Genomic DNA, 18,696 nt, shown 5'->3' on the forward strand with positions numbered 1-18,696 from the left:
CGGCTCCATGTTCCACTACACACGAGCTGGTACAGAAACAACGAGGCGATGCGAGCGCCGGTCACGCTGCGGCATAGAAATGCTCCCACGCTGGGCTGATGTGCTGGCACAGAGCTCCTCACTGCTGACAGGGGACCTCAGCGAAACGCACCCTGCAAGCACTGGATCTAAACACACCCACCCTGCTCTTCAGTAACACTTGCTGTGCAACACGGCCAGTTACACAGAAAGAGTCTTTGAAAAGCACACCACTCCTGATTAAGGAGATAGGCTTGTGAAAGATGTTTGTGGGATTTGCTACATACAAATGAAAGACAGGAAAGGCAAACTGTTGTTTTTTCTCAGCCTTCCAGTATTTTTAATGTAGTCAATCAGATCAGCACAAGCTACACCCATTTCCAGTAAAGACGCTGCTTTTTATAGTTGTGTCACTGGTGAACACAGTGTTTTCCAGGAAGGCACAACTGAGTGTAATCCATAACTCTTTGAGTTTGCTAGTGTACAGCCAGCAATCCTTTCTGGGGTACGAACGCGCACGCACGTGGACATGGGCACTTTGAGCTGTTGCTGAATGGAGGTTTCTGAAGCCAGGCAGGCTGCAAGGTCGTCAGGCAGTGAGCTGATGGTGGTGCCACCCTCTTCTCTGGCTCTCTACAGTGGAACTTCTCTTTAACAAGTGACAACTCTGCTCCTTGCCACTTGCTAGGACAGGAAAGGCAGCTTTCTGGTAAATATTTATAGAGCAAGCATTTGTGTTTCCATTTTGAAATCACTGTTTGCTTATTATATTGCCCATACCTTTTATGGTCATGTAGTTGATGCTTTCTTCTACCTCCACTTTGGTATCACACATAGGTCTGCCTAGTGGCTTATGAAGGCATGATCTTTCTTTATGAATTTGTGAGTGAATTAGGTATCCAAGAGAGAGGAACCCAGCTGAATGAAACCGTTTCTGTGGGAGGTACTGCGTATCCTGTGTGATACTACGAGGTGTGATACTAGGTGTGATACTATGAGGCTGCCGTTTTGGGAAACTAAGTCCAGACCCCCATTTGGATTTGTTTATTTTCTTTTTAACCAACACGTATCATATAGGTATCCATGTGACTAGTTACCATCATCTGCCAGTCATCACTCATCTTAGCCAGCTTGGGTGTTCTATGGAAATAAAGGGGTAACGTGGGGAAAGAAAGCCGACACGGTGAGTTCTCCTGCTAAACATGCTCTCTTAAGAAGAGAGTGGTGCGATCGATAAATTATGCCTACTGAGCAGCTCAGGTAGTGCCTGCCTCTATAGCTTCTACAGCCTTTAATAACGAAGGCACATTATGTCCTGAGGAGAGGAAGAAATGTTCTGAAAATGATCTTCTGTGCGCAGAACTATTTCTCAAAGCAGGCATCCACGACAGAGAGACCACTGATCTCCAGGTCTGGACAACCATGCTGCTTTCTTGGTTTTGCACTTGTACCTATTTCCTCGCTTTTAGCTACTTAGCTGCGTGATGAATTGTAATGGGAGTTGTTCTGGGTAACGTGAGAATGAGTGGGCTAAAGCAGGCGAGCTGCTACATAAATTGTGCTGTTTGTTACAGCTTTTAAGTTGCTTAAAGAGCCATACTGATGAAATGTTGGTAACCATCTGCTACCAACGTTTGCAAATAAATATAACCCAACCTAAACATTCCCTGCCTCGTTGCTCTGTTTCAGGCTTGGGGTTTTTTGTTTGTTTGGCTTTTTTTAAAAAAATCTACGTGTGGTTTACACACAGACTGGTTAGCTGCCTGGGGGTGACTTCACTACACTGTTCTACAGTACCCCTCAACAGAAATTATTCATGATGGAACAGAGAGGAAGGATGCCTAATTCTGATTATTTGGTGGCAAAACAAGCTGTAAAACTAATTTCTTCATGGAAGACTGGGAAGAGAGATTAATTATAAGCTTTCTTTACGTTGGTTTCTTTTGCAAATCTGAGCAAGTGGGACAAGAAGGAAGAGACTTCATAGCATTTAGAAGTCCTACCCAAAGCTCGCTGCGCTTGGCTCTACACAAACAAGAGACAGAATTTTGAAAGTCTCAGTCTTTAGTTCTGGCTTTACATCAGTGTCAACTGTACTATACAGAGCTGCTCTGGAACACTACTGATTTCAGTGCAGCCTCTCCCATGCATGCTTCCTCTCTCTCATTCGTGATCATACAATATCTCTTTTGTTTCCACAACAGCTGCTGACTGGGAAAAATAATATTATGAGAATTGTACTAGAATTCAGCTACTGGGTGCTTCTTCAAGCATCTACCACAATAAATGTTACTTGTTGACTGTTGCTATCATTTTGCACCAGAGTGCCCCAGGGAAATAAAAGCTGCTCGCTCTCAGATCTGATTTCCTTTCTGACAGATTTCTCTCTCCAGCAACCAGTGCCTGTAAGTTATGAGAGCTTGGAGGGAAACTCGCATTTAAATATTATGAAGAAATGAGAGGACTTCTTGATAGCCAGATTCTCCTATTAGAGTGTTACTTTCTGATGACTGGTAGTTAAGTTTTACAACGTGATTTTATAGCTCCTCCAACACATCTAGGACTAAGCACAATTTAGACAGATTTTTTTCTTTTGCCTATGTTCCACATTGAGTTGTTATCGCTTATTCAACATGACTTCTAAATAGATCAGTGAGAGGTAATAGAGTACAAATGTCGCTTGATTATTATTTTTTTTAAAGTTTAAGTATTCCTTTCCCACTAGAGAGATCAAATATGAGCATAGCTGTATTATTTTGCACAAACCAGTGATCTTTTTTTTTGCTTCCAGATGACTGCAATGCTTATGAAAGCTGCCAGGATGGATTAAAATCATTCATGAATTTGTAATAAGGGTCTTAGGTTCCACGCAGCAAGTATTTTCCAGCAGAAAGGATACACTGCCAAAGGATTCATCCTTGTTAATAGCACACTCCACAGTTTTGAAACACTGGCCTTTCAGACTTGAGCAAATAATTGAATGTCCTTTTGGCTTTGTTCCACTAATGACCCATTGGAATAGGGCAGAATGCTCAAGTCAGAGAGTAAATGGAATCTTCGTACCAGGACAGGCTTCTAACTGTATTTGATATGCTACTGTAGAGATGGAAATAAAAAGCAAGACTTGCACTTGGGGAATAAAGTGTTCAGGGTAAAAAGAGAAGCTCCTTGGCTCTCTTGCAGCAATTGGTAACAAACATTGGGACTGGTATTAATGGAATGTGAGTGAAAGCGTGTATGTGTGAAAGAACTGGAAGCAGCAGTGGAACACATACTAAAAAGAAAGGTACGTGAATGAAGAGAAGGAACAAGTTGACTTAAAGATAAGGACTCAAACCAGGCAAAGAACAAGCCCAGAGCCATAAAATACCTGAAGTCAAGACATTCGTAACACATGTGAAGTTGTGAAGGGTGAAACAAAATAGCAAGGCAAATAATCCCAACCACCACCCTCTCCTAGAGGGCATAAAAAGCAAGTCCAAAATGGGTTATTTTGTCAATCAAGAAACCTAGAGGCAGAATGAGGACTTCAAAATCAACACCCTTATCTTGGCCAGACCGTTTGAACACACACGCCCTGGTGGTTCTGGGTATGGGGGTGCGAAAACATAAAGGAAGACAGTCAACTGTTTACAGAGATTTTGTTTGCAAATACCACTTTCCCCCTCCATAAGGTATCACAGTGAGATTTATCACACTCATTTCCTATGTTCTTTTGATTTCTTCAAAATCCTTCAAAAACTTGAGATCCCAGCTACACACTTTCAACTGATGCACACATTCCCCCAGCAAAGATTTTTGGCTGTACTCGCTGTTCAGGGGGTGGCACTGCAGAGCCAGGCTTTACACAATAATGGCAATAGAGGGTGTCTAGACAGCTTGAACAAGAATCCACACAGATAAAATTTTCTCACATGCAGATACTGCCATCACGAAAATCTATGCATCTTTTAAATTGTTATTGAGCCTTTAACATTAGGGAGTAAATGGTTCACAGGGCTTGGGATGTCCCAGTTTCGCTCTCTTTAAACACTTCAGCCAAAAAGAAAATGGCAATAAATGAAGGTCTTACAGACTGTGTTGTCCCTTTACAGCAGCAGCAAGAACTAGGCAGATCATGTAATATATTTTCTTTACAATGACAGAGCAAGTTGTACTGAGTTTTCCAGAAGGATTTGAAATAAAGCTTAGTGTAATACTGTAGGATCAGCGTGGAAGCTTGGAAGATTTAGGAGTCTGATTATAACATGGAACACTTTAGTTTTGGGTTACCATTTCATATTCAGATCAGTTTCCAAGTTTCCATGAAAAGTTTCTGTCTGCTGAAAATGAGGACACATGCTATCCAAGTCTGTATCTTGTGTCCTGGTTACACAAACGTGCCAATATGGCAAAGTCAGAAGTTGGAGAGGAGATTATTTCCTTGTTGAAAATGGCAGTACCTTCTGAGATATGTTAGACCAGGCTCCACACACAGTCAGATCAAGAGGCCTTACAGGATCATCAGCGGGGCATGTCTCATAGCAAGGACAGAAGAGAACATACATGCCTGAGAACTTCAGTGGATTTAGGGTGATCAAACCGTGTTCCAGAAAACCTACACACTGCCTTGCTCTGAATGGGTCTGACTTCACAGGTGTCCTATCCTGAGCTGTGTTCTGGTGTATTAAAAAAATTCCTCATGCTGAGTGAAACTGAGCAGCTCTGCACAAGCCTGTCCAGGCACTTCTTCATCTGAGGGGCTGGATCCAGTAAGTACGTACCGCTTAACCTGCAGCATCAGCCACTTCACAAACTGCAGCGGCAGCTACTGCTTTCTTAGGAGTGCCAGAGGATGAGCAAGATAGATGCGAGATGCTGCATTCAACAACTCCTTAAAGTACTGACGCAGTCTCAGAAATCCCAGCCTCCTCTCTTTCCCTTCCTCTCTCCCCATCTCTCCCTTCCTCCCAGCAACTGCCCTGCAGGGCAGAAAAGCCAGATTTCCTCACACACACTTGCTTCAGAAACCAATTCTTCCCTGCACTGTGGCACAGTTTGTAGCAGTGGAACAGGAAGGAGCATCAGGAATTGTGACAATTTTTTCAGAACTGTCTGCAGAGCAGCTCCTTTTGTGACTTCTGGGGCCTCTGAGCACTACTCCAGCATCAATATTGAAAACCAAAAGATAAGAACACCACCTCAGTAAAAAGAGAGAAGCCTGCTGCTTGTTAGACCAACACACACAATGCTACCAGCTGGCTTGCGTGTCTTTTATTCAAATAGCTGCTGTGCCTTGCACAGGCTCAGGCTAAAGAACATTGTAAGTAAGAGGAAGCCCTTGCTGACTGCCAGCTACCACGTTCCCTTACCTCATCTCTGCATACTTAGATACTTTCAAAAGCAGCCTTTTATTTTCCAAAGCAAATGACACACGTAAGCCATGGCTTAGGTTCTGTAATTCTCATAAGCAGGCTGGAAGACAACTCTTCAGCTTCAAACTATTCCTTCAGCCCTGAAAATTCAACTTCACAGACAAACATTCATGATGCTCACTTCGTAGCTGTTCCTATCACACATGTGGCCTGACATCCACGATCCCGAGGGAGAGCTAGCTACACGTGACTGCTAGAAATCGTATTTAAAAGAATTTGAACATCCAGAAGTCAAACCTGTAACCCCTCCACGGGAAAGACAGGCGGGTAAGAATTCCAGGCATGATCTGATGATTTACTAGCACCTAGCAATCAGGCTGCTAGATTGCACTAAATAGTATTTCATCAAGAGAGAGAGCTCCACGTAAAAAAAAAAGGAACACAGCAATGAAAACTGTCATTTTCGTTCTCATGTATACTTACTTTGGCTCTACTGAGATTAAGTGTTCTGCATGAATCACAGTGGTACAGTGGTATACTGATAGTTTGGCCAACGCTCAGACAGTACATCAGGGAAGAGAATTGCATATAATAACGTAACATCCTGTTTGGAGGCTTAAGAGGGAGAAATCTAGCAGTAATCACTTTCAAGGCTAGTAACTCAGTTCTTATTGCCTTCATAATGACTCCACAGTTATTCAGTCAATGAAAATGGAGTCTGATATTGAGCATGAAGAAGATAAATTAACAATAAAATGAGTCTCACTCATACATTCACTGCTTACTTTAGTAAAGACCTGCAAAGATACAGTATGCCCTTTTAAACTATGCTACCCTTCTCTTCAAGGTGCTGAGAAAGGGAGGCAGGAACAGACTTACTAAATACTGGGTTGCTTTCCTGAAGGGAAAAAAAAAAGGTGTTAAAATTTAATAAACAATTTTTCCTTTGGAATAAACATTTTCTGTTACAAAGGCCTTCCGGCTTACCCATCGTTTTGGCTAACAATGAAAACACAACAAAACTCTTTTAGGGACTTCCGATTTGACACCGTGCATGAACAGCCAAATGCCAAGATGTCAGCCTTACGAATTTTAGTATAAGACCCAATATTCCTAACAAATCTACCATATTCTAATTAATTAGAATCCAAACAAACAAACAAACAAACAAACCCCAACCCCAAATAACCAATCAAGAAAAAAAAAGCCTTCAAGAATTGACATGAACCATACTAGGCAAAACCAAGCAAATTTAATCTTATTTGATGCAAGCTTCCTTCCTCCCACCCTGCCTCTCTCCCCAGCTCCAGGCAGTTCTCTTCTGCGTCTCATGTTATGCTGGAAATAGGCTAGAGAGCAAACTCTTGGCTGCAGACCTCAAATATCTTATGGTCAATGGATATATCCCCTGAAGACTTGCCTTACATTTAAAATAGAATACCAAGGATTTTACAACTGTACCAATTGAAAAATTAATCCATAATAAACTAGGGGGTTATCATTTGTGGCTTGGAAACCAAAATACCGAGCTCATTCTTTACAATCCATCTTGTTAAAACCGGTAATAAGACAATAAACAAAGGCTAATGAACAGAAGACTCACTGTGTCACGTCTAAAATTAAGCTGCATGACGTATGCATTGTCACGGGTTTGCATGGCGAGGCTTTGGTACCAGGCGGGCTGCTGGGGTGGCTTCTGCAAGCAGCTGCTAGAAGCTCTGCCTATGTCCAACAGAGCCAATACCACTTGGTTCCACGATGGATCCACTGCTGGCTAAGGCTGAGTCAACCAGCGACGGTGGTAGTGCCTATGGAATAACATAGTTAAGAAGGCAAAAAAACCAAGCAGCAGTTTTTTACTGCCAGAGAAGGGAGTGAGAAGACGTGAGAAACTCTGCAGACACCAAGGGCAGTGAAGAAGGCAGGGGATGAGGAGGTGCTCTAGGCACCAGAGCGAAGATTCCCCCGCAGCCCATAGAGGTGAGGCAGGCTGTCCCCCTGAGGGTCGTGGAAGATGATGGTGGAGTAGACATCCACCTACAGCCCATAGAGGACCCCAGGCTGGAGCAGGTGGAGATACCTGAGGGATGCTATGACCCTTGTGGGAAGCCCACATTGGAGCAAGCTCCTGGCATAACCTGTGGTCCCACAGGGAGTAGAGCCCATGACAAAGCAGGTTTGCTGGCAGGACTTGTGACCCTGTGGGGGACCATGCTGGAGCAGTCCAGTCCTGCAGGACTGCACCCCATGGAAGCCACACTGGGGCAGTTTGCGAAGAACTGAAGCACCCAAGGGATGGCCTCATGACGGAGAAGCTCGTGGAAGACTGTCTCCCATGAGTGGGAGCCCACACTGGAGCAGTGGAAGAGTTTGAGGAGTCTTCCTCTTGAGGAGGAAGGTGCAGCAGAGATGTATGATGAACTGACTGCAAGTCCCGTTCCCCATCCCCCTGTGCTGCTCAGGAGAAACAGGGAGAGAAATGGGAGTGAAGTTGAGCCCAGGAAGTAGGGAGGGGGAAAAGCAGTATAAGATTTGGTTTTATTTTTCATGATCCTGCTCCAATTTGATTGGTAATAAATGACATGAATTTTCCCCATGCTGAGTCTGTTCTGTCCATGATAGTAACTGGTGAGTGATCTCTGCCTGTCCGTATCTCGATCCACAAGCCTCTCACTACATTCCCTTTACCCTGCCCATCTGCGGAGGAAAGTGACAGAGCAGCTTGGGGGAGGCACCTGGCCTCCTGCCAGGGTCAGCTCACCAGAGCAGAATACTCAACAGCCATCATATTAATGCTTTAAGCATCATATGTATCTTTATCAATTTGATAATTACAGCTAGTTCAATATATTGCAAGTTCAATGCGCGTGTGACAGGATAATTTCTTACAGGAACAAATGATGGGGTTGGCATAAAGAGAGGTAATTAGTACAAATTGCATGCAACACTGATAATAACGTAAACAGCAAGTCTTCTGAAGTTCCTGAAAGAAGCAGCACAAACAGAAAGGAGAGCATTACCTCTTTGTCATTGCCTTCCCAACAGCCAGATGTGATCCCAAAGCCAACTCACTCAGTTGTGTCTTGCATCCTCACCTGTACAGCCAAAAGCAGCCTGGCAGGCAATGAATGGGACATAACAACCCTATGGATGGGACATAACAACCCCATGCAGTGCTACAGGCTTGGGGGAGGTTGGCTGGAGAGCTGTCAGGCAGAGAAGGACCTGGCGGCATTGGCTGACTGCAGGCTGAGTATGAGCCAGCAGTGTGCCTGGGCAGCCAAGAAGGCCAGTGGCATCCTGGCTTGTATCAAAAACAGTGTGGCCAGTAGGTCTAGGGAGGTGATTGTGCCCCTGTACTCGGCATTGGTGAGGCCACACCTCGAGTACTGTGCCCAGTTCTGGGCTCCCCACCATAAAAAGGACATTGAGGTCCTTAAGCAAATGCAGAGAAGGGCAACCAGGCTGGTGAAGGGGCTGGAGGGCAAATCCTATGAGGAATGGCTGAGGGAGCTGGGAATGTTTAGCCTGGAGAAGGCTGAGGGGAGACCTTCTCACCACCTACAACTACCTGAAGAGAGGCTGTAGAGAGGTGGGCTCACTGCTGAGCTCCCATTACCGTAATAATGGTAATATACTGGAAGTAGCTCTGATGAAGAAAGAAGTTAGTTTCTGGCTTAAATAATGACTTAGAAGACCTAGAAACTCCTGAAGTGTGCATGCACTCATAATGGAGAGCTCATAGGATATAGGACACTAAATTCAAGAACAGCAACGTGCAGATTAGGAAAGACATCATTTATGAAAGCTTTCTTAACAAAAGGATAATTCAGACCATGGAATAGCCTCACAAGTGGAGCTGCAGTAACTGGCAACTACTTAGGACACAGTAATACACTGGTACAAGCAAAGACTCTATCAGGTAACAGATCCATACACAGAGGTTTCTGTGCTGATGAAAAGCAAGTTCAACTGACAGCTGCTAAACAAGCATTAAATATGACAGGAACAAGCCATAGTAGCTCTCACTTCCTGCATGACTGCTAATATTATAATTGCCTTACCCGTTCAGTTTGGTTTCATGCCTGCCTCCTTGTTCTCATGCCCCTTTTCTCTTACAGCTATAACCCCTGCTATAAAATGGAAATATATTTCCAGTTTTCCTCAAGTACAACTGATGACAGCATTCCTTGAAATGCCAGAAAACCGCCTTTCCTTTCAGACCACCCGTATTTTAACACAAAAGCCTTTCCGACACTGGTTTTCTGCTGCCACAGCTGTTTTGTAGCCAGAAGAATAGACTTTTTTTTTTTTTAGAAAGCGTTAATAATAAAAGTAATAAAAGCATGACAGATCCCAAAGCGCTGGGAGCTACTCCTAATGGAGAACTACAGAGAGGAGCACAACTGTTTCCTCCAGTCCTGTCAGTCACTGTGTTACACCATCGCAGGGCCAGCTAGTTAAAATAATCTTTTTTTTCCTTTTCCCCTCATTACTGTCACCTTTAACGCTGGCGGAAGGACGAGCCCCAGCGTTGTAGAGAGCTGTGGGCCCTCAGGTGGCTATGTTTTTGGGGGTTTGGGTGTTTTTTTACGAGGTGCTCCAACTTTGGCAGGAGGAGACACATCTCCCTTTCTTTCAGTCAGCGTTTCACCCCGTCTTTCCCGCCCACCTCGCCGGGAAACGAAAAAAAAATCAAAGAAACCCAACCTAAACCAACAAAACAACCCTCAAACAACCCCAACTCAGCCACGGAAAAGGAAGAACCCCCCCCAAACCAACCCCCCCCCAAACCAGCCGACGGAACAAAGCCCCAGGTCTTGCTGCTGGGGCGCGGAAAGCCTCCTCAGCAGCGGCAGCACGCCGATTCGCAGCTAACCACCACAGACATTACACCCGCGCTTAGGAAACGGGGACGCTGGCGACTCCCAGCCCCTCTCGCAACCAAGGTGACTTTGGGAGAGCAGCTCGGCGGGCATCTCCCCGCCCCTCGCACGGGGGAGCCGCCCCCGGCACCTCACGGGGGCGTGGCGCCGCCTCCCGCCCAACGGCCGCCCGCCCGCCCCGCGCGCGCCTCTGCCTTGCCTTCCCCCCCCCCCCCCCCCCCCCCCCGCTCCTCCTCCCGCCCCCGGCGCGGGGCGCGCACGTGCTAGAGGGAAACACGGCTCTGCGCAGGCGCACGGGCCGGCTGCCCCGCCCTTCCCTTCCCCTTCTTCCCCTCCCCCCCGCCTCGGCGATGGGGAGGTCGAAGGAGGAGCCTCGGTCTCCAGGCGCCTGATTGACTGATGTCATTTCCCCCAACTCCTCGCCTCGCCGGCTCATTGGCTGCTTGCGGACCGCTATCTGCATTGCGCTTCCCGGTTGGCTGTTGCCGCGCCTGCTGTTGCCCTATCCTAATTCGGGCCACGCGGATCAGCTTCTCTAACCCCGCCTCCTGCCGCCAGCTCCTCCCCCGCCGCCCTTCTCTCCCTCTCATTGGCTAACACCTTGCTTCCACTCCTCCCGCCCTCCGCGGCGCTGAGCTCCCCCATTGGGTGGTGGCGAGGAGCGAGCTCAGGCTTCGTGTCCGTCCCGTCGTGCCGTGTCCCCCTCTCCGCTCCCCCCCCCCCGCCTTACCGCACTGCGCATGCCCGCGTCTCGCACCCTGTCACCAGCACACCCGGCGCCGCCGTGAGCCGCGCCGAGCTAATAAAGTTTAGTTCGGAGGGGACGGGGAGGGGGACAGAGCGGCGGCCCCTGGCCCCGCCCCCTCCTTCCCCGCCCCCCCTCCTCCATTCCCCCCCCCCACCCGGCAGCGGCGCCCGGGAGCCCGGCCCCGCCCCGGCCTGCCCAAGTTCGGGGGGGAGCGGAGGGGGGCGGGTGGCTGTCGAGGCGCGCGCGCGCCCGCGCCAGGCTTGAGACCGGCGGCTTCTCCCCTCCCCTCAGTCCCGCTCGGCAGCCGCGGCGGCAGCAGCAGCAGCAGCCTGGGTAGCGGCACCGAGTCCTCCTCCTCCTCCTCCTGGGGCACGGTGAGCACAGCCGCGGGGAGGCGGCCTCGTCTTCTCTCACCGCATCGGGACGCAGAGGCTGCCGTGGGGCGCGCAGGTTGGGGGGGGGGGGGGGGGTGTTTGTTCTCCCTTGCCCCGGATGGCGGGACCCCTCCTCTCCAGCGGCCGGCGGCTCCCTTTCTTGCTTCCCCCCGCTCTCTCTCCCAACGCGCCGACACGCCGCGGCGAGCGGGTCGCTCCGCACCCCGGGCTGGGACGGGCGGCGGCTGCTCCTCGCCCGGGGGAGGAGGGGAGCTGGCGCCCTTCTCCTCGCGGGCCGGGGCGGGCCCGCACCTCTGCGGCTGCCCCTCGCCCGTGTGGCCGGCGGCCGACTCTCGGGGCGACCGCTCCCGGGTGGGGAGGAGCCGTGGCGGCTGTTTGGGGGGCGGCGGGGAGCCGGGAGGGTTCGCCTGCGAGCCGAGGAGCGCGATGGAGTGTTGTGGCGGCGGGGCCGGCTGGAGGGGAGATGGGGAGGGCGGCTGCGGCACCGGACGGCTGCCCCCAGGGAGGAGGCTGCCCCCACGGAGGGAGTAGCCCCGGTACCGCCGGGCTTCGGAGCCGCCGCTGCTGCCGCCGCCTCTTGTCTGTGCTGGCGCTGGTCGGACTTGTCACCCGGGACTAGGCTGGGCTTTGGCATCGTGTTTCACGCCAGCCGTATTGCCTGGGAAACTTCCTCCGCTCAGCGCAACTTTGAGGGAAAAGGGCGGGGGGGGGGGGGGGGGGGGGGAGGAGAAGGAACAAAACCCAAACAAAACCGGAAAAAAAAAAAAAAAGCAGCTTCTTTTTCCGTCGCTGTTACAGCCGCTGGAAAACGCAGCCGGCAAGTTCCTCCTAAAACGTTATTGCAACATCACTCCTTCAGAGGAAGCGAGAGCTGGAACACAGGACCGCAGGGAAAGCACTTCATCTCGGCTCCTTTTGTGTAGCGCGGGGACAGACTGGGCTTTGCCGTGCCGCTGGGAGGCTTAATGCCTTTTTAAAGTATTCCGAGGCTTTTCCGAAAGATCTTCACTGCAAATTGCCCCTGCCGTAAGGCTCTAATCGGGTGAATTGCAAAATGAGTTTGGATATATGGGGAAGGCGGCTGTGTTGGGGATTTTGGGTGGGTTTTCTTTCTTTTGGTCGTTTTCCGTAGTAAACGCAGCCGTGCCGGTGCTGTGCGTGGCTTGTCTGAAATTTGGCTGTATTCCGCTCGCTACCTGGCGGTTCTGACACCCGTTCCTGAAACTTGTGTATCCCTTCTGCTGTCTTGGCTTTGACCGACCTTGTTCAGCGGAATCTTTTGTGTTATTGGGACTTCCAAATCTTGCATAACATCTGCCACCCACCGCTGTGGAGATACATCGTGTAGTTAGCGGTAGGGATGGCTATCTATGTTTCCTGTTTGGTTTTCCCCACAGAAATGTCTTTTAAGAGACTGAGATTAATCTTTTTTTTTTTTTCCCCTCCCTTTTTCTAATTCAACAGATGCAGTTTATGTTGCTTTTTAGTCGCCAGGGGAAACTGAGACTCCAGAAGTGGTATGTCCCATTATCTGACAAAGAAAAGAAGAAAATCACAAGGGAACTTGTTCAAACAGTATTAGCCCGCAAACCGAAAATGTGCAGCTTCCTGGAATGGAGAGACCTGAAGATTGTCTACAAAAGGTTGTTCCGTCTCACTTAACCTCGTAATTGTCATACATCACAAACAGTGTAATAAGTAGCAAGGAAATAATGAAGGCTGATTATTTTTTTTCCCCTTTTTGTTGCTTGTTGGATTTTTTTCCCCCCTTCCCTCTGCTGGTTATGAAGACGACTGACTTTTCCTTTGAATCTAATTTGATAACCAAGCAGGAATCATTCATGTGTGGAGAATCACTCATGCGTTTAGAAATGTGCTGAAGAAAAGAAATGAGGTTTCCTTCTACTTTCCTAAGGAGTGATGGCTCTTAGGGCTCTGTTTGGATTCACACAGTACATAAATGTGTACAAATACAAAGCATGTGAGGTTTAATAGGTAGTAAAGAAAAACTTAATTTCATAACTTGGGGCATTGACTTCATGAATCGCCTGAAAGTGTAACTTGCTTTTAAAGGCTCATAGAGATAAGGAAATCATTGTTTCAGAGTACCTAGTCTGTTTTTTGGGTGGTGGGGGTTTTGTTTTCTTCCTTTCTATGAATGCAGAAAGCATTTTCTCCTAACTGAGAAAATCATGGCTAGCTTTTTTTTGGTGCAAGCATAGTATAATTTTCTTTGCAATAGTTTCATTTCTCAGTTATTCCCTAACTTTTATAGGAGCCTTTGGTGAGCAATTTTAGCTTTGTGCTTGTCTTTAGAATGTATTATAATGAAGTAGTGGAAAAAGAATTTTTTCCACAAATAACACTAATCCTTATCCTAATTTGGTAGGCTACCTCTCTTCCAGCTAAAGCTGGTGCTACATAACCTTGAGTTATCTCCCTTCCTCAGTTAGTTATAAACTTCAGAGGGTTTATGTGTTCTTATCTTTTCTTTAAGGTGGTAAATAATTTGTGCCCTACAATAAATATTGTTGCATTCCTGTCTCTCTGTCCTGTAGTGAGGACAGAGAGAGCTTGAGCTGAGATGAAGTTTGCAACTCTTTTTCCATTGTACCAAAGAGGTAGAATTGAAAAAGTTTAGATACTTTAAGTCCTGGTTTTGTGCATACATTGGTGCATGTGAATGTTACTAGTCTGTCTAAAGTGTGAAGACCTTTAACACAGAGGAGGAAAGAGGAGGAAAAATGTGTATGGCACGAACTTAAAATAAGCATACACAGTTGTTTCTTCTCTCTTTCTGCTACCTACATGTAGACAAGTGAGCTAAAATTCTTTGTCCGCTTCCTTAAGCAATAATACCTGCAAGTTATCTTTGAGCTGGCTTTTGTGGGTCTAGATCGGAAAAATTAAGAGTAGGTTGGTCTGTTCCCTTCCTTGCCCAGTCTTGAAGTTCTTACAGTTCACTGGTTCACACAGCTGCTTCCCCTTCCTGTGTTCATTGCTGTTAACAACTACTCATCCTTTTGTGCCTAGGGAACTGGTAGAAATTTGGGTGTGACTCTAAAGTGCCAAAAGCAATGGTGTTCATGCATCTCAGTAGGGTGCCGTGGGTCCTGTGGTCAAGAAGAATGAAGAAATTTCCTGGGGGATAAATCCAGACTGATTTCATCTGGAGGAAGACTGCATTCCACCTGCTAGACTGCTGGTGTGCACAGCTGACTGCAGTAGCCTATTTCTGTCTGCAAACTGACCTGGCATGATTGGCCTGTGAAGTCTTGCTGAAGATAAGCTTGTGTCAAGCTAAGGAACATCTCAAATCTTGTTTTGCTTTTTTTTTTTTTGGTGAGTTTTGTGAGGCCAAAACATCACCAGGAGTGAGTAGAAGAGGTGGTAGTTTTAGTTCTTGTATCTGATGAAGGTAACAGCTTTTAGGTTTGAGGCAGGCATTTTTCCAAGTGTCACACGTTCCAATCCAATCATTAAAATTGATGAGTGCCAGCTAGTGTGGATTTTTTTGAAAAGGGTGATGGTAGGTCAGAAATAGATAATCCTGAGAAGACAGCCATAATAGGTGAAGTCTAAAGGTGGGTCGCTAAAAGAGCAACACACTTGCAACCACTCTGTGTGGTTTGCAAAGTGCTCCCTACTGCTAGCACACAGGAGGCTCTTGAGCATCTCTGCTAGCATGTGTTCTTGTCTGGTCTCTTGCTGGGAGTATAAGCTGTAAAAGTATGTACATAGTGCTGTTGTACATGTTGCATGTGCATATTGCTAGTATGAGTCTTAAATTGCTGAAATTGTTGTGCTATTCTTGTTTTTAGAGTGTGTTTACTGTCAACATTTCAGGCGTAAGAGGGAATTGACCTAGATAGTGCAACTCAAAGAATGGTTGGCATTATTAGAAGTATACTCAAGGGTCTCATTGATGTGCCTTTTTGCAAGAACAGGATGAACTCAAATGCAAAATTGGCAAGCCAGTACCTTTTCCAGCCTTCTGATACTTATCCTGGTATTTATTAGGAAAGCTGGACTGTTTTGATTAGCCTCTTAGCTCTGTAGAATTTTATCCTCATATGATGCTTTCTGAAAAAACGCTTCAAAGAAAATAGAACTAAATGTCTTTAAAATCCATCTGAATGTGTGTGAATAACAATTTTCCTTGGTTTCATACGTGTAGTATTGGTAATGGCTACAAAATAGGGTCAGGCATCATGCCCTTATTTTTTTTTTCTTTAGCTCTACAAGACCTAGATGGAAAGATGCCTTGTTTTTGACATGGTTAATTGATTAGGATGGATGTATCATGTAGTCTATTTGGAAAAGGCTTTTTCAGGCTGGTGGACACTAGGAGAGGATGTAAACTTCTCACTTGAAGAGAAATAGAGATTGGAAGTGACTTGCTGGAAGTAAAAAAAAAAAAATACTGGAAGCCAACAGCAGTGGCACTTTCTGAAAACAGGGAGTCATCTGCAGGTAGCTGACTAGAGACCTAGTGGACACAATTAACGATTGCTCTCTACGTTTTGTCATTTAAAGAACTAACTGGTAGTATTGGTGCATCGGTGGCATTGGTAGCTGTTTATGCAGCTTCCCACTTGCAAAATTTCTAATTTTACAAAAAAAAAAAAATTAAGATTCTGCCCCCCCCTTTTTTTTTTGTTTGAATATTTCAGCTGGTTACTGTTTGCCTTCTGGCAGTATTAGTCAGAAGTTGCAGAATAACTGATTTTTACGTAAATTTTACTTCGCTAGTGTTTGGCTGAGATCGTGGGACACCATTATTGTTTGGTAATTTGATTAAGGATTATGGCTTTGGTTTTATGTGTCAGTTTGGAACTGTATCTCTCCTAGCTTGTGCTGCCCTTATTGTGGTGGCAATCATCTTAGTTACATGTGAAATAACCGTGCTCATAGGCTGAGTTAAAGACTTATGGAAAAGTAAGTTTTAAAACTTTTTGTACTCTTCCCAGACTGAAAGAAAACAACAGAAGAGTGCAATCTGCATGTGGTGTCCTCCTTTGGCTCAGAATACTTTGACCTAAGGTGCAGTTGTGTTGCTAGTGGTGTGTGCTCAGGAGTTGATGTGATCCCTGTGCTTCCTTATGTATGTCTTAACTGCTGGCTTTCTGTTAAAAATGTTACTTTGGTGTTGATTAGGTGACTCTCTAAAACTGACTGGATGCATTTGTAAATAAGTTTGGTTGGTTTAGCTTTGATCAAGTCATCTTTGTGCAGGATTCTAGTTAGTGTGGCACTAGGAGGACCTCAGCATCAAAACCCAGCAGCTTTTTCTTAGAGAACTGCCAGTACCAACCTTATGTTAATTCCTTGCTGAAATGAGAAACTGTAAATGCTTATCTTGGTTAGTGCTATTAATGTTTGTTACTATTGGTTGCTGTATCTTTGGATAGTGACTGATCTGCCTGTTCTGGAGTCTCGTAACTTCTTGTTAAAGAAATATGTAAGTTTTATGGAGGAGGAGAAAGAAAAGAATCTTTTAGCAAGCACAGCTTCAGTGGTCCTAGTTGTCACTGGGTCAGCTATGGTAAGCCATCACGAACTCCTGATTCTCGGGCTCCCTTAAGCACCTATCTACCTCTTCCTGGTTGTCTTCTGCAGTTAAGCTCTGCTCCTGTCAAACTGTAGGCCTCAAATTTCTGCTGTTAGAATTTGCATGCAATGTGATGTGGATGCCACTACTCTTACTGCTTGCAGCTTTTTCTGGTGACAGACTGCCAGGGATGACTGCAAGCAGGTGTTCTCTCATCAGAGCTGATAGGATTTGCAAGTTACGCTCTGCCCATGGTGACCTGATCCCTGAGCAGAATTAGTTTCTGACTCTGGCTGGAACCAGAGTAGTAGTGGAGAACTCCAAAGCATCGACTGCTAATTGTGAGGCTTCCCACCACTGAACTAGTGCAACTATTGTCTTGTGAATTTCTGGTTCCTTCCACAAAAAAATGCTATGCTCATCTACCTGATGACAGGAACTTTTTGCTTGTTGAGTAGTGATCTGTTAGTTATGGGTGCTGCTTAAAAAATACATTGAAAAATACTCTGAGTCTATAACAATAGATACCCAGAATCGTAGAACGTGTTAGGTTGGAAGGGACCTTCAAAAGTCATCTAGTCCAATCTCCCTGTAGTAAGCAGGGACATCTTCACTAGATCAGGTCGTTGAGAGCCCCATTTAGCCTGACCTTGAGTATCTCCAGGGATAAGGCCTCCACTACCTCTCTGGGCAGCCTGTTCCAGTGATCTATCACCCAGGCCTTCAGTATGTCAATATTCTTTCTCCAAAACTGCAGTTGGCAGAGCTTAAATGTGTGGTCTACTCGCCAGCTGCCAAATAAAGTCTCTCAAAAGTCTGTTAGGTTTTCTTCTGAAAGAGGGTGCTGCCCACAGACCACTTCCTGGGAAAATATTTTATGCTAGGTAGTCTCTCTCCCTTCTCCCCTTGCTGCCTCTTTTTTTTTTTTTGGGGGGTGGGTGGGGTGGGTGGGGGGTGTTTGCATACAGTAGTTATATACATCAGGAGCCTATTGAGCAACAGGGAAGGGCAAAAGACTGTCCCATGTGGATACATTTCAAATATGAGTCAAATTTGATTTGATAAGCTCTGTTGGTATGTGATTTAAAAACTTGTGTTTAAGCACTGTAAGGGAACAGTTTAGCTACGCTTGATCATGATCAGTGCTGCTCGACTGAATAGGAGGGAAGCTTTGTTGAGCTGGATTTTGCCTGAGTGCTGGTAATTACCGTAAATGTCAACTAATGTGCCAAAGACTTTTTTTCTGCAGTGAAATAAAGTATCTTAGAGTTTGACTTCTAAATTCCTCTGTAAGTTTGAAAACATGCTTTTTTTTATGGTATCACTTTCCAATACTTACTTTTTAAAATAGCTTTGTCTGAAAGATGCCTTATACAGATTGAATCTTGCAAGCTACTACAAGGGCTGTGAATGTCCTTGAAGAATTAGTGAGGCACAAACAACAGTGTAAAATCAAAAGAACTATGCTCAGATAGAACTTCTGATGAGCTGAGAAGTCACCATGGTGAAGAGATGAAAGAGCAAGGGAATTAAAGTTAAGTGCTTCAATGGAGCACTCTTTTCTTTCTTTCCCCCTCTCCTCCCATCATGTTTTGTGATAGAATGGAAACAAGTGGCAGACAGTATTTTTTATAATAGTTTCAAACTTTTATTAAAAAATTACTGTGATTAGTTGTTTGTGATGAAGCTGTAGCAGTTTGACTGAGAGTTCTGTGCACGCGTGACTTTTGGGTCATAAAATAGG

The 18,696-nt window shown here is 46.1% G+C and overlaps 1 protein-coding gene across 2 annotated transcripts in view; it reads left to right on the plus strand.

Moving 5' to 3' along the window:
- The first annotated feature begins 11,127 nt into the window (after positions 1–11,127).
- Positions 11,128–18,696, plus strand: part of AP1S2 (adaptor related protein complex 1 subunit sigma 2) — a 30,597-nt gene continuing 23,028 nt past the window's right edge. For both annotated transcript variants that reach the window (XR_014618144.1, XM_084279569.1), the window contains exons 1-2: positions 11,128–11,380; positions 12,866–13,044. Coding sequence is in view for 1 of the 2 variants with exons in the window: in XM_084279569.1 (XP_084135695.1) it covers positions 12,866–13,044 (179 nt within the window). In the remaining variant the exon portion in view is untranslated. The remainder of the gene's footprint in view (positions 11,381–12,865; positions 13,045–18,696) is intronic.

Source organism: Gallinula chloropus (assembly GCF_964237585.1).
Source record: "Gallinula chloropus genome assembly, chromosome: 1".
Classification (NCBI taxonomy): domain Eukaryota; kingdom Metazoa; phylum Chordata; class Aves; order Gruiformes; family Rallidae; genus Gallinula; species Gallinula chloropus.